Source organism: Genypterus blacodes, unplaced genomic scaffold, assembly GCF_046128005.1.
Source record: "Genypterus blacodes isolate CSIRO-AG114 ecotype Tasmania unplaced genomic scaffold, CSIRO-AGI_Gbla_v1 ptg000036l_1, whole genome shotgun sequence".
NCBI classification, from domain to species: domain Eukaryota; kingdom Metazoa; phylum Chordata; class Actinopteri; order Ophidiiformes; family Ophidiidae; genus Genypterus; species Genypterus blacodes.
This window is the reverse complement of record NW_027466849.1, coordinates 1,404,184-1,426,574: the sequence shown is the minus strand read 5'-3', so window position 1 is coordinate 1,426,574 and position 22,391 is coordinate 1,404,184. Positions and strand designations below refer to the sequence as shown.

General features: G+C 43.9%; 2 protein-coding genes across 3 annotated transcripts in view; one reads left to right on the top strand and one right to left on the bottom strand.

Annotated features, from left to right (window-relative positions):
* The window catches only part of map1aa (microtubule-associated protein 1Aa), a 28,207-nt gene extending 23,854 nt beyond the window's left edge, over window positions 1-4,353 (bottom strand). Inside the window, exons 1-2 of the mRNA XM_076146854.1 lie at window positions 4,104-4,353; window positions 3,335-3,436 (exon numbers count right to left, since the gene is read on the bottom strand). Of these exons, the coding sequence (XP_076002969.1) occupies window positions 3,335-3,436; window positions 4,104-4,332 (331 nt within the window). The 5' untranslated portion in view covers window positions 4,333-4,353. The remainder of the gene's footprint in view (window positions 1-3,334; window positions 3,437-4,103) is intronic.
* Window positions 4,354-9,820: 5,467 nt separating this feature from the next.
* Window positions 9,821-22,382, top strand: tp53bp1 (tumor protein p53 binding protein, 1). Of its 2 annotated transcripts, XM_076146864.1 has the most exons (28): window positions 9,821-9,901; window positions 10,152-10,367; window positions 11,094-11,181; window positions 11,274-11,358; window positions 11,445-11,512; window positions 11,635-11,760; window positions 12,104-12,152; window positions 12,250-12,410; window positions 12,519-12,654; window positions 12,755-12,849; window positions 12,934-13,121; window positions 13,495-14,608; window positions 14,820-14,936; window positions 15,057-15,248; window positions 15,333-15,396; window positions 16,013-16,102; window positions 17,063-17,333; window positions 17,443-17,511; window positions 17,599-17,751; window positions 18,000-18,217; window positions 19,065-19,459; window positions 19,696-19,887; window positions 20,206-20,385; window positions 21,112-21,303; window positions 21,377-21,471; window positions 21,570-21,766; window positions 21,848-21,984; window positions 22,073-22,382. In XM_076146864.1, the coding sequence occupies exons 2-28, from the start codon at window positions 10,188-10,190 to the stop codon at window positions 22,255-22,257; spliced, it is 5,037 nt and encodes a 1,678-aa protein (XP_076002979.1). In that variant the 5' UTR covers window positions 9,821-9,901; window positions 10,152-10,187; the 3' UTR covers window positions 22,258-22,382. The 2 variants fall into 2 exon arrangements, 1 of the variants encoding a protein (XP_076002979.1); XR_012961715.1 differs by lacking the exons at window positions 21,377-21,471; window positions 21,570-21,766; window positions 21,848-21,984; window positions 22,073-22,382 and having other exon boundaries at window positions 20,206-20,880; window positions 21,112-21,209.
* Window positions 22,383-22,391: the final 9 nt, after the last annotated feature.

Here is a 22,391-nt window from a genome sequence, read left to right as displayed (position 1 = left end):
TCTCACAGTTCAGTTAGATGGTTACAGACTCCACAGCCTCACTCTCAATATTCTCTCTCTTTCAGTCTGTTTCTTATTCAAACTTCTTTATTTTCCAGATTGAGGCATTTTCTCAGTATGTGTCTTCGGTTGATGTCCTCAGTTCACAAAGAGGCGCTCAAGCACTCAGGAATCAAAGTGTTCCTGTTTAGCAAACCGTCTCCAACTTCATCCACACGAGAGGCTGTTCACTTCTGTCTGGTCTGAGACTTTGAATAGCTCTAAACTGGATTCAAATGCTGTACTGCAATGTTTTTAAACAGCAGTGAATGGATCATCCCCTGCAACAATCTTATTAAATCTTGACAGGTTGATATTTGAAGCTTTGGTGCTGCATCCATAATGAGTCCAGACGGAGCCTGGCTGAAACGTGATGCTGTGGCTGCTGTGTGCAGACAGCAGCAGTCTGCCTGTGATCCCGAGAGACACGCTGCGCATTTGGTTTAGGCTGCAAACATCTCTGCATGTCCATTTCTGTGGTTTTACACTTGTATTTAAATTATTTCTTGTATGTTAGATCCAGTTTCTGTCTTCCAGAGCTGTAGTCAGGTGGAATAAATTTGAACCAGCACTTGGAGACAAGGAGGGATAAACAATAGCATCTGTGCACTGCATGAATGTGATCATGCATTACATAGTATAATTTGGTTTGAATGTGAAAAATACAAGGATGAAGCAAAGTATTGTCAAGGCTACATTATATAACGTTTCATGTCTCTGCAGTACTCCTACTGATAGAGTCTAATCTGAGCAAAACCCTTTATCCCCAAAAATACCAGCATTCACCACAGGGAGAATCTCTATCTCGACTCTCAAATGGCAGGGGAGTACGATTCCCACCTATCTACAGACTTTCTGCAGACTGCAGCTATAATATAACAGAGCCACCCTTCATATCATGCCACAGAAGAGGCTACTTGGGGCTTAATGACCACTAGGTGGCCCCCTAGCAAATGTTTAATTATCTAAAAACAGATTTTGAAGGACCTTGGTGGAAGGGTGGAGCGTGGCTGAGGAAAGATGCCGCATCCAGATCCTGCATCTGAATTTTGATTTGCCATTTTGTGTTGTTTTTCTGAATTGTCAAATACCAGGGTTATCTGTCATTATCTGTTAGTACCAGCAGGAGGAATATATTCTACCCCTAAGCTTGTTTTTAAGCTGCAGTGCTGCTGATGCTCTCTGTCAGAATCTCTGCATCTCTGCATCTGCAGCAGCTCTGATTTACAATCACCGAGCCTCTTTGTGTGCTTCAAATGAATATCACAGCAGGAGGGGGAATAAATAGGAAGAAAACAGAGATCAGAGTGTTCAGATTGCAGAGAAATAGGATGAATCCAATAGAATGGGATGGAAGAAATGTACAGCAACGTGGATTTAATTATTATTTACCAGCGGAGGATAATCAATGGGGAATGATGCATTATTCATGAAGTTGCTACAAGGTGATTAAACTGTTAAATATGCCAGTACTGTTCTGCTGGGATAAGATGTTGGTTTAGTGGCATTGGAAACGTGAGATTTCCAAAGTAAATATGTGCATCCTGATCAAGGGGGTTGTTATAAAGAGTGTGAGTTGTTGTGAATTTATGCAAGTCTGATTTTAATTACTCAGTACTTAAAATATCTTGCAAACCACAAATGGCGTCGCATTTTAAACGTTTAAGCTCAGAAATACACACACAAACTAGATAGTAGCAACAAAAGAAGCCATGGAATGCTATAACTTCAGTCAAGTATTAGCAATAAACACTACACTACACTAGACTAGAATCAATATGAAAGATACTTGTTGTAAATGATGCTCCCTGTCAGTGCATCTTCAAAGGTAACAGGCGGATTGCCATGAATGTTTTCCATGAAAGATTTGGACACAATATTCAACATTTTGAGCATGCGTGTACTGTGATAGACAATCAAGGAATGTGTTGATCCAAGTGTTGATTAAAATACATACATACATGATTTATGATAAATCTAGAAGCATTTTATACAACCATGTATAGCCCAGATGAACTTGTTCGATTAATAATAGGTTAACATGTTTTCATCAGTTGTGGGTGTAGATCAGAAGAATAGGGTGTCTGTACAATGAGTTTGCATGATTTTGTGGTGATGGTAGTAAATATCTGCTATGGTCTATATTTGCCTTCACTGGTTTTAGCCCATCTGTAATTTGTAAAGCATCAATGTCAACAAACTGTGCTTAATTCTTCATGATCAGTACCAGGACAGGACCACTCCACACTGTGTGGGAGTGTTGATGAAAAGGATCTAACTACTGACTGATGCTCATCTCCCACATGTATTCAACCTTTGCTTGTTTTCTCTTCAGTGCCTCAGCGAGGACCACAAAGCTGCAGCAAACACTGAATCTGAATCTGAATCTTATTATAGCTGCTGGTGATACAAGTGTTGTGTTTGTGTCAGACCCAGAATGCAGTAGAGCACCACCCCTGCTGGCTCCACATTAACACTGGCTCCATTCACTGTCTGCAGAGCTCACACTCCCCCAGCAGACACTGTTCACACCCACATTAAGCCAATTGATTCCAGGTTTGACATCCAGCCTGAATTCATGAGCCTGATCGATAGAGGAGCCGTCACATAAAGAAAGAGGTTTGGAGGGTAAAGAGATGCAAAGTGTATCCAAATATACAATATTTGTGCTACTTTCTACTTACTGTCACTCTACATTTCAAATGGAAATAATATAACCTTTACTCAATGACATTTCACATTTAAATATATGGAATATTGCTGCTGTAAAATGAAAACATTCTAAACAATTTGAGAGCTAAAGGAGAATTAAATCTAATGTAACAGATTGTGCAATCTTTTAACTGACTTGAATTCAGGACAATTACCAAAATTGTTCAAACTGTTCTATTTCTCATTTTTCGTTTTATTCCCCAACTTTCATTGTTTCATTCCAAAGTCGCCAAAACTGGATTATTGCTGCATTTAATATGCACAAAATACATTTGATCCGAGTACAGTTTACCACCAACACTTACAGTATTTTCTTTTAGTTAGACAAATCTGAAAGCAGGCCTTTCACTTGTAGTAAGGTATTTTTCATTACTCCACTACATTAGTACTTTTACAGACGTAAAGACATTGAGTATTTCTTTCATCACTGCAACAAGGCAGAATGAATCTGTGACAGTCTGGCTGCATGAACATCAGATGGTGCAGTGAACTAAACTCACAGCCAGCAGTTATTGTTGACAGTCACACAAACAGGTGCTGTGTGCTATTAATTTTTCTGCAAATTCAATTAACTCTGACTGACCTTTGACCTGTGATGAAAACTGGGCCGTGTGTCTGGTCTCAAACAGCTGCAGTTCTTTGTTCAGGTCACAAACAGTCAGATCAACGTTCCAGGAGCACAAACCTGTTTAACAAACCACCATCAGTGATGCAACAATACATAAGAACCAATCTGTCAGTGTCTCTATGATATTAAAATATCATTTCTGTATCACCATTATCTGTACATTTAGAGCCCCCCTGTAGTTTTATAGTCAGAAGGAAAATAACTTTCACGTTTAGTAACTGAATACAGATTATACATCTGCATACTGGGAATCTTGTGCAAATTCTTGTTTTAATTCTAATTTTCCTCCTAAATATAAATTCATCTGAAATGCTGCTATACTCTTTTATCCTGTGTAAAGACACCGACAGTGACAATACATGTTGATGTCCAACTAACCACCTACCTCAGAACAGCAAATCATTTCTTGACATAAATCACTCTTTTATCTGAAAATAATCATGAGGCATAAATAAGCCAGAAACAAATGGGGTGTATTGGAGGTAAATATAACTGAAGAGCTGAGATCCTATCAACAACTTGTGCTCCGAAGCAAGAATGGGTGAAACCTTTTTTTTCCTTTGTCGTTAATCATAAAATGCTTCATATTGCTATAGCCGCTACGCACTATATTAATTCAATTGCATATGGATTTGAGAGCAACAAGTTGTAACGACGGTCAAAGATGTTCAGCTGCAGTGACTTCTTCTGGGCTCTGACACCGACACCTCCTGTGCCATCTTACCTTTTGTGATCTGTTTCCTGGCCGAGTCGAGGTGATGGCTGTTCGATATTTCCCCGATTACGATCAGCATGCGATAGTTCCTGTGCTGGAATGTGGACGTGGCTAGGTACTGTCCAGGGTGTTGAACGGGCTCCTCCAACTCTCCTCGCTCCACTGAGACAGCTGCAGCAATAGGGATTTCCATGGTAACAGTGCCACAAGTGGACGCTGAGCTCTTTTCCATCTCCATGACAACTGCATCCCGAGCAAGCACTATGACAGTGCAGGATGAGGAGGGAGGAGTTTGGGCATGGCTCTGTGGATGCTGAATATCTGATTGGCTGTCAGGTTATGTGGCTATTTGATGTCACAGCATATCATTGGATAAAATTAAATGAGGGATATGGGAATTTATGTGTATCATGTTTCCTTTATGGAGCTCTTGGAGCTGGAGTCAGGATAAAGATAATCATGCTGATGTTGAAGAGAGAGAAGTTTTACCTTGTATTTTCACTTTTGTTGAATTTCTGTTAACAATGTTTGAAATAATATGGAGATTATATCAATGTTTGATAACTACTAGTGGTAATCAGTGTCACTTGCAAACACCTCATGGCATTGTTATATTATAGTTATACAGACAAAAGGTTCTGTTTATATCAGTGTACTTGTGAGTACCAGGCAATGTCCCTCAGTTACCAAACTGACATTCTTTGTTCCCTTCAAGAGCAAAACAAGGCTTCATCTGTGCTGTGATTGATTCTGACAACAAACGAGGACTCTTAAAATAAAACATAAAAACCTTTTTTAGGCTCCAAAATGCATTTGATCATTCCAACATGAAGCCTTGTGTGCAATTTGGTATTATATGAGGCACCAGTATCTAAGTCTAATAAAAAGACATAGTGAAGTGAGTGTAAAGGTATCTCACACACACATGCTTTACACATGCAATTACATTTTGGACTATGTGATTCCTGGCATAATGCTGCTGCTGGATGATGGTGAGGGTGATGATGCTCTGCACTGCAGACATCAGGGCAAACTGGGCAAAACTCCAAGCACGAGCAAAGGAGAGAGAACATTAAAGCATGCAGAGCTCTGCAGAAAGACGTTTTTACATTATAAAATATGGATGTAGATCTTGGTTAGCAGTAGTAGTAGTAGTAGTACATATTATCAAACTTGTCATTTATCTGCATGCTTTATTTTGTGTTTGACTTTGTTCATCTGTTGTGGTATACTGCTATTGTATCTTGAGAATGGTTGATGTTTAACTGAAGCATCCTGAGAATAGGCTCAGTTTGGTGCAAAGAGAAGAGAGGCAGGATTCAGATTCTATTTCTCCAAATCTTTCTTTCAATACAGTGAGTTGCATGTCTGCAAGATCCAGCAAAAAACATGATTGTCTCATATCTCCTCTGTAAGACATCCTAAACCTATACTGAATCCTCCTACCCACTGCCTTTCCCTCCTCATAAATCTAATCTGTGGAAATGTTTAATCATTGTCTCCACTGTGAAAGGAATCCGTTTAACGTTTTTAGCTATTGTTTTGGGTGTTTTATTTGTACAGGATTTGAATGGCTCTATGCTTGATGAGTCAGTTCATGCTGGTGGCTGAATGGTGGCAGCAGGCAGTGACACCTCCTGCTGTGCGGTGATGGAGCACTGTGGGCTTTAATTTGCTCGTTTTATGCCGACAGTAAATCCCTCTCCTCAGGATGTAGTACATCAAGGGTGAGTCAGCACTACAGCCACATGCCTTACAGAGTCTCTGCTGGCCTCTGCTGGAGGAAAGTTGATTTTATCTGGAATATGCTTCACAAAATGAGGTGTATCAGATTAAAGAGGACATCAGTAAAGGAGGATGACTTATATCTTGTTTTTTCTGAAAGCAAAAAACAGATTAAACTCGCTGTTTCCAACCCAAGAACTCTGTTACAGATTAGAACAAATAGGTTTTTGCTTTTGGAGCTTTTCATTCACTTCTGTACTGTTGACACTAGCACTTGTTTTTGACTGCAAACACAATTAAAAAAGAACAACAATTAAACTTACCAAGTCAACATATGCAGAGCTGATGATTAAACTAAACATAGGATTACATCATATCGTATCATACGAGTATACATCCATGTCAGAAGCTTTATGTGTTTACATGTGCTAATTTTTTAGCAATCTCAGTTGCTATCAACTAATCTAATTCACTGTGCTTATGTTTCATTGTAACTGAACATTGATGCAGACAGGAAAAAAAGTTTTTGTTAATCTTTTAATCAGCATCTACCTATGTTGAGTTCTGCAAACTAGGAACAAGAATTGTGCTTCCTTTTTATACGTTTGCACCGCACTTGATGGGTTAATATTTTTTTTGATTTACACCTTGCCTGTTTCCTTGTCTCAAGCAATCAGACTTAAATTAATGTTTGAGTTCATAGAATGGTGATAGTTATACCTTTACATTATAGTAGACGCCACCTCACTCATTCTCTTGACCCTGACCTTTGTTAATGGTAACTATGTAATCCAACCTTAGTGACCCTCCTGTAACATCGTGCCCCTGATATCTCCCCCCTGCACCCCAGCCCTACCATCAGCCATACCCCCCCCCCCCCCACCACCACACCACACACACACACACACACACTGCCACCTGCCCCTCCTGCCACACCCTTTAAACATCATTCATGATGCCATGTGCAATCATTCATGATTATGATTTTCTAGTGGTGTGTGACAATGATTCCATTAATAACTGTGACATCATTCATGATTTCATTCATGTCTCCTTTGTCCCAGTACTATAATTTGGTAAAGCAAATGAAAAATAATTTGGTGATGCAAATAAATACAAAATGCTAATTCTAAATTCTAAATTCTAAAATGTAAATGAAATGAAAAGCACCCAATGCAAATGCCCGAACCCTGAACGATGTTTCTGGCAAGTTTGGAGACGATTTGGAGGGATGAGGCTCTATGTACTGACGTACATACATGCATACACACACACGCGCGCCCTCAGTAGTACAGTAGTATGTAGAATGAATACTGAACGCACCATTTTATTTAAAAGTTATTTTTAGGTGGACGGTGGCATCTATAATACTATTAATCTAACGCCTATTAACGAATCTGATCGTGATAATCGACCGGAGCGTGTTTGAACAAAGAGGAAATGTAGCTACTTTTTTTTAATGCCTTTGCATCTTTACGTGCCATGCGTGTATTCCACACCCTGTCTCTCAGCAAAAACAGAGGCAGGAAGCACCGAGCGATGCTGGACGCCTGATTATTGCATCAAGGGGACGGCGAAGGAAATTGGAAAAATCCGAGAGCTGATTCACTGATTTCCAAGGTAACGCTATTTATCTTGTTTTGCATTGCGGTGGACGAAATAAAAGAGCAGCTGCTGATCGGATGTAAAGGAAGACGCAGCGTGCGGCTCTGGGCTTCCACCTTGTGTTTCGGTGTGTGTTGCTAAGGCAGAGGTGGCTCATTTTAGACATTTTGGCTAGTGGTTGCGCATTTCTCAACGTGCGTCTCAGGCCGACCTGCAGACGTGACGACGGAGCTGAACTTTGCGGTGCCAGGCGGTGAGGTTGCAGGAGGTTAATGCCCGGCAGCATCCACGCAGCTGGAGCATGCACACTGTATTCTTTCAATACAGTGAGGATCTATTCAATCTTACGGAAATAGATCCTCAAAGTGAGCTGCACATCGGACATGTTGTTTATGCAGGGAGTCATCATTGCATTGTTGCAAGCCTCGTGTTGTACCGCTACTCAGTTACATCACTGGCCAGGCCCTAATAGCTGCTGTATATACAGCAACACACACATTCACAACCGTAGAGATGCTCCATAGACATGAAATAGTCAAGCAGGTTGGTACCCTGCACTCTGGGGAGCATGGTTCTGAAACCATCCACCATTGATACAAATCACTGTAATGTTGCTTTATGGAGTTGCAGTGTGTCCAGTAAGTTTAATTGATCCCAACTTACCTGGTGGTGGTGTATCTGTTGGCATTTGTCTTAAGTTATACCTTCATACCTGTTGACTCTTGCTTAGGGGCTCATTGACCTTTGGGGATGATGGTGATGGATCTGGTCTTTTATCAGCATCAGTGTTGCTTAGTCTGTAGATTTGGGGTCATTCTGTAGCCTTTCTGCCCAGCAGCTCACTGGTACACACCAAAAAGAAAAATCATGGTTTTTACTTCTCACTGTCTTCATTGATCTCTTTTCACTTTGGTGTTCTAGAGACTATGGTGTCTCCATGGAAACTAAGGCTGTCAAGTCATGGCAAAAAGAAATTAATAATTGAGAGGATGCCAGCTTATCCACCAAACTGTGAGCAGACATCAGAACCGTTGGCACTGGAAACTCGTAAAAAAAAATGCATCTAATTATCAAGGCATAACCTCAAATCTGACCTGATCTCATTTCCGTTTAGAAATTAAAATCAGCACAATCACACTGACAATGCAGAGGACATTTATATGTGCTGGCTTTGAGTGCAAACCTCAAGCATTTACAGTACATTATGGAAATAGAAGACAATAATGGGTGAAACTGCTAGACAAGCTTGATGATAAAGTGTAATCTGTCCAATGAAAGAGCTGAATTGGTAAATAAGTATGAGTGTTCTTTGATCCAGGAACATGCTACCCTTATGCAGCCAGTCCCAGTATTGTAATTCTGAAAAAATCTAATTATGGATTACTCCACGACACTCTATTAGTGTGGTCGTATTAAACACATCAAAACACACAAGTGCTGTCCTCGCAATCACTCTTAGTTGAGGGAAATTACATTTAAAAATTCAACCTATATCCGTGGAGTCCCTTGGAACCCATCAAGGACCCATGAAGGTCTCTGAGATCCCACAGAGAGATACGCTGGCCTAGATTTCTCTCTTTGGGGCAAAACTCCATAATAAAACATAACATGTCAAATGAAGCAGTTTTAAACGTGGAAATACCATTAAATTATAGACTTAATAGACTACATACATGCGCTGTTCTCCAACGTGTTCTCATAGTAGTGTGTGTGTGGGTGTGTGTGTGTCAACTGTGCCATCAACGATGTCATCGATGTCAATGATGTCAATGATGTCATTAACAACTATGACAGTATTTACAATGTTATTCACTAATATCATTCATGATTCCAAAGTGTGTATGTCATTGACTGTGATATCATTCATGATTTCATTCATGCCTCCCGTGTCCACTACTATAATTTCATAAATAAATGTAAATGTACAAATACAAAATTCAAATCTATGAAATTAAATTAAATGAGTACATGTACATACACACATGCACTCTTCAATTATAGTTGTACATATGATTAAGAAAATATCAGAGGGTATTTTAACGATTATTTGATATACAGTTTATATATATATATAACAATATATAACTTAATATACTGTGTATATATATATATATTTAACTATATAGTTAAATGAAACCCAAAATGATATATTCAAACAGGAAACAATAACTAAAACAAGCATTGGGAATGCGTTTTACAAAATAAACATTTATCATGGACTTTTCAGGTCAAACTTGGACTTGGACAGTTTCTTTAATTTGGTATTCCTAATGAAAATGTTTACAAATAGCGTCTCAAAAAATTACAACGTTGTCCTGCAACCATAAAACTAAGTGCTTCTTGTGTGACGTCACTGTAACGGTTGGACCAATGAAATCACTTCGGGGCAGTTTTGCCGGGCTTCGTTCATAGCCGAGCCTGTGGGGGGTGTGCGCGTGTTTTCTGTTTTGGTGGAAACGACTGGACGCGTTTTAAAGGTATGTGAAATATGCGAATATGGAATAATTCGTATTGATTAAGGCATATGTATGTTGTCATAGGTACATGGGTACATGATGGTTGTTTTTGGAGTGTTTTTGTTCAGGGTTTCTCGGAGGTGCTCCACGCTTTGTTGAGGGGCGGAGCTTAGGAAGGAACCTTTAAGTTTTGCTTACATGCTAACCTGCTAGCGACAGCTAACAATAAGTAACGTGCCTCCCTTCTGCTTTGGGGCTAATATGCGGTTAGCTAACAGCCCGTCTCCATTCCTTGATCTGACCTGACATGGAACCAGGCGGAAGTGAGTTGGACTCCAGCCTGCCACAACCCGAGAACCCGTGTCTGATCGTGGAGGACTCCCAGCCGGACAGTGTTGCTCTGGAGGACGACCCAGAGAGCAGCTACCGAGCTCTGCTGGCCCGCCGTCTGTCCAACCTGCATCCCACCGCCCGCAGTCCGGTTCTGGTAAGAAGTAAACGATCTCTCTGTCTAGTTTACGGTTTCAGCTGCTGCGATCGTGACCCAGTTCCCTCGCAGTTTCGGAGACTGTGGAATGCTTAACATGCTGGGTCCGTACCAGGCGAGCTTTGCAGATGGCTGTATTTTAGGTTTATTGATCTAGATGATGAGCATTAACAGTAACCTTCCCATTTTGACCGCAGCCATTCTTCTTGTTGTCCTTTTGCCCATGGCAACGGGGTTTACTTTTGCTTCATCAGCCTCACTCTGCAGACAGGTACAGTAGCTCACGTTTAGCTGTAGAATGAGGTCACCCACAGCCTGCATCCATCAATGAGTCTCTGATTATTTATTCTTGAGCTATAAAGTTATAACAGTTAATGTGGTTTGATTGAGGCGGTAGAAGCCTTTGTCAGCCAACAAAAGCTCGCTCCACTAAATGTAGTGGTCATGGGTAGCACTATTCAGCATGTGAAAAGGACCTTGTGCTTGTTGTGATTATGGAGAGCAGTAGCTTTAATTTTCAGACATCAGCACCAACTTGAAGCAACCTTTGTGATGTGTTCAGGGACAGTGTCAAAGTACTTTGTTAATGTGTTTAGAAAGGATGCTAAAAGCTGGATAGACCCGGATTACTGGACTCCTTTCTAAAGGTTAAATGTCTACAAACTGTGTAGGAAACGTTGATTTGGTCCTATATCAATGTAACATATTTTTCTGTGTTTTTTCCAGGAACTAATATCCTCACCGCTAGGAAGCAGGTGCTCCCAGACAGACAGCCAATCGGACAGCTCCCAGACCAATAGCCAGGCTGGACCCGGTTAGTGCTTTTCAGTGTAACCATGTGTGTGCATGTGCATACTGTCCATATATAAGGAAAGAAAAAACCCTGTAATTGTTTTCTTTACATAGGCATTCTGGCAGCAGCCAACACCAGTTCAGCATTCCAGGAAGAGAGTCAAGTTTTAAACGTCTGCCCTCCTCCAAAAAAACAAAAGTATGTGCAGCACGATTTGTCTTTAAGATGATTCACAGGGTCAAACAAAAATACAAAACTTCTCCCTCTTGTTCTTTGTGTTGTAGGTGTGCGTCCGAGAACACAGACATGGATTCTGGAGCTGATTCCACCACACACTGCATTCAGTCTGAAGGTAGGAACTGCTCCTATATTAAGGAAAAACGTCTTCCACATCCAAGATAGCGTTTTGTTTTAGCAGTATCTAATCTAAAGTGCTTTAGAAAATGTGCTGACACATGTGTGCCTGTGTTTCAGAGGGAGCCTCTCAGTTTGGTTTTCTTGAGCTCTCCGAGAGTCAGGGACTGCGGTGTGAAGTGAACAGTCAGGAGGACGAGGATGATATTGTTTCTCAGCCAGACAGCAAGCGGCAGACCAAAATAGGTATCAAGGATTTTATCTATGTTGTAATTATATTGCTTTCTCAAGTGTCCTTTGTTATGATTCAAAGAACACAACCTGCACATTAACAAACTCTGACAAACTATATCTAAGGTCAAATCTCTGATATGAGAAACAAGAGAAACACTGAGTGCTTTAGCTGCCTCTTTGTTATTTGGTCATGTCAAGACGTGTGAAGGGATAGTGGGGGGAAATGTTCATGTCCACTGGTCCCAGCTCAACTCGATTGACAGCCGGGCTCTGTTTTGTGGCTGTTATTGCCGCGAGTCATATTTGCTGGTGATGTAAAGAGTTAATCTGCTTCATTCTGGCTTTGTCCCCACAGAGCAGAACATCACCTCCAGGACAGCGAGTCAGGACAACAAAGCAGTGAGGTAGAGCCTTGTGTGCTGTTTTACTCTCTGCATCCCTCAGAGCTGCACATGATCACCTCCTGCTGAAGCAGTGTTTTTTTGTTTTGTCCTCCTCCAGGTCTGAGGTGAGCTCCAGCAGCTCGTCGGAGCCTCTGGGTCAGTCAGGCCAGCAGCTGAGCGTCCAGGCTCTGCTTCACTCACAGGGCTTACAGAGCTCTGAGCAACAGGACTCTGAAATCCTGTCCTCACAAGACGACATGTTCAATGCGGATAAGACAGGTGATGTTCATGTACCCACATTGGCCAAATTGGCAACACACTGATTGTAACCTTCACCACTGTGTTTCTCTCGCCTCATATTATTTGTTGTCTCTGTGTTTGTCTCAGGCGCTGCTGTAGACAGCACAGTGTCTGAGCCAGAGCCGCAGGGTCTGCCCACCTCCACACCAGCCCAAAGCCTGCGACTGCTGCATCTCTCTGGACAGTCCGCACAGGGCACACTGGTTCAGGAGAGCCTTTCCCAGTAAGTCACTGGTGTTACCCTGTACTATCAGTTTGCCTTCTTACACAATCACTACCCAGAGAAATGAGCAGGTCTCCTTATCTCGGCCTTTGTTTTCCAGGAGCTCTGTTGATTATGTCGCTCCCACCCCAGATAATTTCACAGAGACTCCATTAATTGTCCCCAGCTCACCGACTGGACCAGACAGTGAACACGGTAACAAGAAAGCCTACTTGAATTAAAGTTGAATGTAAACGAAGGAGGTGAATCAGAGGATGACTCAGCTGTTTGCTTCATTAGATGCTGGTGAATCCATGGACACTTCACTGCCCCCAGATGACCGATTGGGGGAAAAGGACGAAGAGCCCATGGAGACGGAGGCTGTCTCAAAGTCACTCCCATCTGCATCAACTCCTGTGTCCCAGAATTCCCCTAGTTTTGTTTTGGAGAGGACTCTCTCTCTACCATCCCAGCCGGAGTTCTCTCATGTACTTGCTTCTTTTTATTTCTGTTGTATTACCTCTGCCAAGGAAGTATTTTCTGAACTTGTTAATGGATTCCAATGAAATTGGATAAGACAGAGCCATGGGCCAAATGACATATCATACATTTTTGGTGCCGATCATTGATTTGTGAACATAGCCAGTTAAGGCTCTCACTTGATTGATTCATACCTGGCAGGTGTCATGATAATCTGTTATTCTGTGTATTTTGAAATAAGTAACCTGATTCAGAAACATTTCACATTATATTCTTATTATTATTACTACATGCCAGCAACCATGTCGGTGTTATGCTATGTTATGGGATTTATGTATTAGGCACATTTCATGATATGCAATGTGCTTATTCTGTTTCTAGGATGCGTTTGTCCCAACTCAGAGCCAGCAGGCTGGCAGCAGCAGCAGCAATGCTGCTCCACAGCAGGCAGAGAAGAAGACACAGTCCCAAGCTCTGGAGTCAGTTGCTTTCACTTTGCCTTTGCATCTCTCTGTAAACACGGACAACAGTAGCTTAGCTCTGCAAACCTCAGAGCAAATTGAGGACAGTCAGGCTACGCAGATAGAGGATGTGGAAGAGCTGCCAAGTGTGGACACCAGTGACTGTGTGATTTCACGCTGCCCTCAGAAGAGCGAGGCCAACAGCATCACCCCAGAATCCCAAACCGCCACCAGTAGCAGAGCTTCCACCTCCACTGACTCACCAAAGCATCACGAACGTGCCAAGATCAAGGAGTCCAATCTGTCACAAAAGTCGGATGTGGGAAAACGCACAGTAACAACTTTGAATGTACAAAATGTGCATGTAAGTGGCAGTAAAAATGAGAGCAAAGGGGTGCGTTCTGCTGACAGTGTGTCCTGCTCTCAACCAAAGTCTGATTCCATAGATTTGACTAACAGCTGTGTGCAGGAGACCCCCTCAGACACAACAAATAGCAGTTTGCTCTCGCAGTCGGTGATCTCTCAGACATCTAGTGTGGGTGACACAAAGAATGTGGAGAGTGTTGGGGACTTGAAAAGAGGAAGAACAGCAAAGAGTCAGTCACAAGATGTGATGTTGGGTAATATTCAAACAGATAAGGATGGAATGGATGATGGCGAAGTAGAGGAAGAAGTGTTGATGGAGCAGGGGGCAGAGGAGAGTACAGTAGGAGGCGGTGCCTCAGGATTGGATCTGATCCTCTCTCAGAGTCAGGCGTTATCTCCTGAGCCCATGGAGGAGGAGAACGACAGTGTCATACTGCTTAAAGAGAGCGAGAGACTCTCTCAAGTCCTGGAGAAAGACACCACCTCGCAATCCAAGACCAACAGTTCCCAGCCTGTGGGAGGCAAAGTGTCTGCCTCTACTAATGGTCATGGGTCCCAGGCTCAGTTCAAGGAAAAGCATGTGGCTCCTGCTCGGCTCTCCCAGGCTGAGAAGGTGGGGCCTGAACCCGAAGGGCTGAAAGATAAGAGCCTCAGTGAAAGCTCTGGAGGTAAGCTGGGTGCCGACACATACCCTGTCCTACTCTAATGTGTCCTCCTTACTGAGTAATGCAGATGACATGATTCAGTAAAGAGCAAGGTTGTGCATGCAAGTAGTGTGAGTATACATTAGTGAATTGTGCCATTTGTAGTCAGGTAGTTGGGAAGTTCTATCAGCCCTGTTTGTGAAAATGTACTGAAGGAGACACTTTTTTACTGCAGAAATCCCCTTTCACTTCACGCTCCCTAAAGAAGGAGAGCTGATTGGTCCTGCTGTCAGTGTCACACCCCCTCTAATCAAACAGCTGAAGCAGACGCCAAGACACAGCACCCCCATTGGTGAGTCCTTGTGTTGAATTGGAGCTGCATGACAATATGTCTACATTGTGTCATACACCATTGCACTCACCAAAACTGACACACGCCAACTTGAATTTCAAATGTTTGTGTTTTGTGCAGAGAACACTCCCTTTTCCAAAAAGTCCGATGTGGTGGGAGACATCTCTGCGGACGAGACGATGGCGGCCAGTGACATCGTGTTGGGAGAGAGCGTGGAGGACTCGACGGATAGGGGAGACGGAAAGCTGAGTCTGCGGATGAAGCTGGTGACCCCTGTAGATGAGGGCAGCTCGGAGCGCTTCAGCCTGCAGAGTAAGTGCTGGCGTTCAGAGCAGCCGTTGACACCTTCGCGCTAGAGCATGCAGGGCATCTCAGTAATGCACATCTTCCCCTCAGAACCAGCGTTGTCGGGCGAAGATGAAGTTGTCAAGGTTACCTCTGTTGCCAAGGCTGTAACCAGGTAACCCGCTACTCTTCCTCTATGTGTGTATTTTAAGCATATCATTGCCTCCCACCCAGACAATGATGGGAAACTGAGGGACATCACACAGCGGTTGATTTTAATTTTTTCTGTCAAAACTGTAGGCTGGTGGGAAACGGAATTATTCTAAATTTTTAATGGGCCTGCAACATGGCTGCTCTATGAGCCACAGCCCAAGCATCACTGTATTTCTGTCTCCCAGTGCAGTTTTTGCAACGCTTACTTTCTCTTTTAATGTGTTGGTACTTAATTGTCCCATACTGAAAGCCGTTCTAGTTGAGCGTCTCATTTTCGCTTTATTTATCAAACTTGGCACAAGCACACTTGGTTCATCGCCTCAGCAGAAAAGGTGTCTCTAAAGTGTGTGTTCTTACGTCTCCTTAGTGCAGATTATTCATGAATCCTGTAAAGTATCCTCAGGTTGGTGTCACCCTTCTGACTCCTGGTACTTTGTGTCCTAGTTAGCGTGTAAAATGCTGTTTGCACTTTAAGATTAATGGCGTGTTAGGAAGGTACACCGAGAAGATATTTGTGTGGCGTTTCTAAAAATCAAGATTGTTTACGCTGCTGTTTCTATTGTTTTGTGTGCTGGCAGCCCGTCGGTGTTCAGTCGTGTCAGACAGGTACACCGACAGCACGAGGCGGAGGAGGACAGCCAGCCCAGAGGCAACGCCACACCGGTCAGGTAATCATGTGCACACACACGCAAACACACACACACACGGCTACAATACAAGTTAGAGCCAACAGCTGTCTCAAAAATGCCATCAGATGCCATATATGTGCGCTGGACCTGCATTACCTGGGGATGTCATGGGATTTAGTCTAGTTGTATTGAACTTTGGAATTCCCCCTCTGACTCAATGATCTGCTTTGCACTCTCCTTTTTAACTGGAAGCACAAGCAGAATTCATTTAAAGAAAACACATATTGTATATCACATATTGTTGTGTTTTAAGAAATAATTTCTGTTATTTGAGTTGGAATTTACTTCACAAAGTGGAAATGTGGCAGATCTACACAGGATTGGGATCACAGACTATTATCTCATTTCACAGCAGATCCCAGGGTGATAGACCCGAACAAATAGGGCTCATGGGGTGAAAGACACATTAAGGTTGTAAATTCTATTTTGTGATTGCCAATCTCTTCTGCTAAAGAAAATAAAGGACGCTCCCGTGTTTGACCTAGGGGACATATGACTAGACCCCCCGCCCCCGTTATGAAGTTCAGCAGACAGAAATAGGTCTCACATACTTGGTGGGCGTGAGAGACAATGAGACCTACTTTCTGAGTGTGAAGGTGGGACGGGTGGTTATTTTTTGCACAGTGCGGATGTTCTCTGGAGGCGTACAGGGCGTTCGGGTGAAGTTTCATCCTCTGGTTTGTTCTAAAGTACTCGTACAATCAACTCACTTCTGTGGTCATTTTCTCTCTTTCATCCACTTGCTTTCTCACAGTAAGTGGTTGAGGAGAATGTTCAACAGTTTCGCCCAGAGTGCAATATCTTGATTCCATGTGAGTTTAGGGTTAAGCAATCACAAGTTTGGGAGTTAAAATCATAAAGGTGCCGCATTAAAGCCTACTACTACTACTATTACTTACTTCTGCAGTGTTTGAGCTGTGTGTTTGAACATCTTTGCAGGGGGGAAATGTTCGCCTCGCCTCAGAAGAGCTCCCAGACTTCATCGCTAGGATGTAGCAGCCTCCCTAACAGCCAGTCGGGGCCTTCACAAGAGGAAGTACTGGCAACACTGCAGGAGACCCCCGACGCCGTCACTCTGTCTGCTGTGGTCGGGGAGAGGAGGCGAGAGGAGTCTGGATTTGCAGAGCCGTCCACACCTAAAAGGACAGACTCCCAGCAGAAGCTTTCCCAGCAAACTGGCGACACCGTCACCACCAATCTGTCCAACAAGGTCTGTCAAAGTATACGTTTTCATCTGTAATGAAAAGAATGAATTCCACAGATTCCTAAAAAGTTGAATGTAACTTTGTGCTATTGCTTCACTCTGACGTGTGTTTCAGCTCCGGCAGAAGACCGTCTCTCAGCAGACCAGCTTCGATGCAGCAGGCCTGCGTTCCCCAGCTGGCAGAGTGAGGAGATCTTTCAGGAGCAAATTAGTACATCACAGTCTGTGTCAGTGTTGTCCAATTATGACACATCTTCGTCTCCTCCGACAGGGCGAACCAGTGTCTCCTTCCTCTAGAAGAGCTTCTGGACCCTCCCACCGCCGACACATACGCACCATTCAGGAAGTGCGGACAACCGTCACGCGGATCATAACGGACGTGTATTATGAGGATGGCAAAGAGGTGGAGCGCAAAGTCACCGAGGTAACCACAAGAGTTGAGATTAAACTGTGCCACTAATCCTATATTGATAGAAAAGTACACATTCACATTACATACATGACATAACTGTACGTGTATATGCTTATTCCACAAATCCTTGCTCGTATTGGCTGCTTCTGAGGTGTTTCCCTCTTATCCTATCTTGATTGGTGGATTGTTAGATGGTAGATGTTGTGTTGTGTCTAAATTAGGTGGAAACACTCTTTTTTTTTTTTTTTGGCTGTGAGCAGGAGAGCGAGGAGCCAGTGGTGGACTGCCAGGTGTTGGACAGCGACGTCTCCCCGTGCCGTACGGGCAGCTCCATGACCTCCGGTGACCTCGGGGACGTCAGCTCTCTGTCATCCAAAGCCTCCAGTCTGCAGCACAGCTCAGGAGGAACCAGCAGCAGCACAGGATTCACCCGGCCTGATTTCATCATGCCACCCAGCCGAGGGGCCAAATCCATCAGGTAACTTCCCCCCACCCCGCCACCACCGCCTCACTACTGCCTAAACAGCTGTTTAGTTTCTCTCCCTCACCTGTAGATCTTGATCTGATCTTTCACTTAATCTGTCTTCCATTGATTGCATGCCAATTCCTCTTGTCGCCCTTTCACCTCCTTCGACTTCCTTACACCTTAATTCTTCTAAATGCTTACTGCCCTGCCTGCATCAGGTGCAGGTTGCCTCTAGGCATGAATCTGGGGGTCACTTGGCGCCTCTCGTTCTGTAACGGGCTGAACGGAGAGGCGTTTGAATTAAAAGGTAATCCCCAGATTGATGCTTGTGCAACTTGACCGGCTCCTTTCTGTGTGTCTGCAGTCCCAGGAGGGGAGGTGGGCAGCAACAGAGGGGTTACAGGGGTCAAAAGGCGGGGTCGGTGGTCACAAAGGACAGAGGCCATGGAACCTTGGGGTCCCGGGTCCTCATCCCACTCAGCCCCAGAGGAAGGGCCAAAAGGGGTCGACCCCCATCTCGCTCCTCCCCATCCAGGTGAGTCCTCTCTGAGGCTCACCTTGCACCTAAAGCACCTGCTGGAACACACACTCCTAATATCTTTTCCTTATCCTTACACTTTCTTTTATCCTTTCACGTTCTGATCTTCTCACTGAGCATCTGTACTAACAGTAAAATATTAGTTGCCCTTTACTGTAGTTTTTCCAAATATGTTCATGATCAAGCCTGACACAGTGTTTTTGTGTATCAAGAACTGGATCTGAATATAAATGCCGTGTTGGTGGTGGTTATAATATGGAGGCAATACGGACATCTTACCTGAAGTTTGACGATGTACTCCCTTCTCCACATCTCTCTAAGGGGGGGTGGTGTGGCCACGCTGCAGAGGCTCAGTGCTCACGGCCAGCCCCAGTCTTCCTCAGAGGACGAGCCCTTCTCCCACATGCACCCGCCGCGCCTCCCCCTCAGTCCCACAGACACAGAGCTCCCCAGCCACTCCGACTCCCTCAGGTCATCGCCGGAGGCGAGCTCGGCAGGCAGCAGCTTCGTCGGCCTGCGAGTGGTCGCCAAGTGGTCCTCCAACGGCTACTTCTACTCCGGCCGGATCATCAAGGATGCCGGTGAGGCAGGGTTCCGCCTGCGATTCGACGACGGCTATGAGTGCGAGGTGGCAGGGAGGGACATCCTGCTGTGTGATCCGATTCCACTGGAGACTGAGGTCACTGCTCTGCTGGAAGATGAGTACTTCAGCATAGGTGAGGAAGAGGAGGGATGCACTTGTGTAACTTCAAAATCAAATTCCAAAGAGTGAACTTTTTGGGATGCATTAAGTTTAGCTACCAGCTTTGACCCAGTTTATGAGTCACTTGCTTGTTTGATTATCATTTCACTCTTTCTCTCTTTTATGAAAAAAAGTGTGTATTTAATCTAAACCTGTTAAGGTTAATTTGTCGTCTTGTGCGTGTGTGTGTGTCTGTATATATCTGTGCAGGTGTGGTGAAGGGCCATAAAGCAGAGGGCCAGGATCTGTTCTACAGTGTGGAGAAGGAAGGCCAGAGGCTTTGGTATAACAGGAACTCAGTCATTCTGTCCCTGGAGCAGGGGAACAAGCTGAGGGAGCAGCACAGCCTGGGACCCTACGAACCCTCTACACCCGTGGCCAAGGCCTCCGACATCAGCCTAGGTATGACCACCAAAACTGGGAACAGTCACAGAGTGTAGAGGGCCGCTGGAAGTGGTCAAACTCTTTCATGTTTTACAACAAAAAAAGTCAGGAAAATAAACATTTATATATCAGTCACTTTATTTAACAGGGGCGGTGCAAAATTGATACAGTATTGCACCAGAGATTGCTAAAGGTCCCTGGGTGGAAGGAGAAAATAAAAACAGCTAAAAAAAAGACAACAGTGTGTATCGCCGGCATTTTAAGAACAAGATACTTCTGTCCTCTCCTGTTGTCTTTCCTTTACCATTAATAAGACATGACCTTAATTCTCCACAGATAACCTGGTTGAGGGGAAAAGGAGGCGTGGGGGAGTCCCTAGTGGCCAGGTCACTCCCAATCGCAGTTCCTCCGGCAGCCCGCGGACCCCCGGCCCCTCCGGCAAGAGGAAGCTGATGTCCTCGGCGAACGAGAGGTCACCGGCTAAGAGAGGGCGCAGAGGACCAGGCGCCAGAGCCGGTATCCATGATGCTTAGACCTGCTTTTCACCAGTCGAGCCTATGCAGCTTTCCCATTCTAACAGTTTTTATTACGTATTTTAGATTTGAGGACTAAAAAACCCGCCCCCACAATTGTATTTTATCATCCTCAAAAGCTGCGGATGAGTTTTAATCATTCATCACTTTGGTATGAATGGCCTTGGATATTGGATATATAATATTTAACATTTTCATACACTGTCATCACTTTCTATGGCAGCATGTCCGACACTGGGATGGGATTTTTACAACACTTTTGAAATTTTAAACTTCCTAATACATTTTACATTGATCTGTACTTCATCAATTGACATTAACAATGATGGATGCGCTGTGATTTCAGATTGTATATTTTGCATGATGACATAAAATCAATATTTTTACATTTTATACCGAGTAGAATTAAGACTTATTGACCTCCATGTTGACTGTGTCCGTCCTCTGCTGCTCTCTGACTGCTACTAAGGCTGAATTGGTAACTACGAGCATCTTCCTCAGTATCATGGTGTTGGTGCACAGGTGGCGGGTACATTGGAAATGCGTATAGTTTTAAAGTCATGGGTGTTCTTGCTTTAAGTAGCTGCCTAACACACAAACAAGATTTCACCCTTGTTGTTGAAGGTGTAATTACTGCACCTTTGGGCTCTGGTGACTGAGTGACTTCAATACAGTGTTGGGTGAATAAAAGTCTACCTATTTAAACCAGGTCAGCGGGTTGGTGTGTGTAACACATCCGGGAGCGGCACAGATCTCCCTGGTCAGTCTTGTGACGTGGCAGAGACTCAGGGCCCGCTGCCACAGAACACATCTTTGTTCATGGGCTTCGCCTTCATGCTGACGGCCTCGTCGGAGACCGACAGGCTGACCAACAGGCTGTCCAGTGAAGACGATGAGGACGGTAAGGCGGGATTCAGTATGTGATGACAAAAGAAGTTGTATTTCCAGTCTTCTAATGAAATGTACTTTAACAGATTATGTGGAGACAGGTCCATATAACAAAGGCTACACCGAGTCCCAGCTGCAGGCAGGTGGAGGCTTCGTCCTTCCAGATTTCAACGAAGAACAGGTTTGTTGAGCTTATGACTAAAGAATAATGCAGATACTTACTGACTCAGATCCAGTTTGACTGTTAAATCTTCCCTAACTCATTGGTTCTTGCTTCAGTGTAAAGCAGCCTATCAGAGCCTGCTCATTGCAGACCAGCACTGCCGTACGAGGAAGTACTTGCTGTGTTTGGCCAGCGGTGTGCCATGTGTGTCACACATGTGGGTGCGAGATTGCTGCAAAGACAACAAGCTGCTCAACTATCGGAACTACCTGCTGCCTGCCGGAATGGGACCTGATGACAGCATTGTGGAATGGTGAGAGGAGGCCTGTCTTTTGGTGCCCTAAGGTGTTACGGCAGGCAGTCACCTTTTATTCTTATTTTCCCCCCCATCCAGGCATCCACGCTGCAGCCCTTTTAACACCCTGAGGATCCTGCTGATCTTTGAGAAGCAACAGGAGCTTTGGGCTCAGCTTCTCACAATGAGTGGAGCGTCGTCTGTCCGACACTTCCAGGCAGACAAGGATAGCTCGGGTACAAAATCTATAAGATTTCCCTCTAAAGATCTTATCTACCTACTTACTTAGTGTTTGACTGTTTTGTTTTTTCCTTCTGTCCTCAGACATTCCCGTGGGAAAGTTTGATGTGGTGATAACAGACCAGACATGCCCACCACTGGTGGAGAAGAATGTGACCTCACAGGAAGTCCCACTAGTGTCTCCTGAGTGGCTGATCCAGAGTGTGATCTCTGGGGAGCGCATGGGTTTCCATAGCAAGCCGCAGTATCACCATGACTACTCCTCTTAATCTGACTCCATGTTAAATCAAAATGCCTTCAATTATGTCCAGTATTAATTATGTTGCATGCCTCTGTTGTATATAATTTTAACCTGTCTGTTTTTATGGAATAATAAACTGTGACTCTTGTCTCATTTTGATGC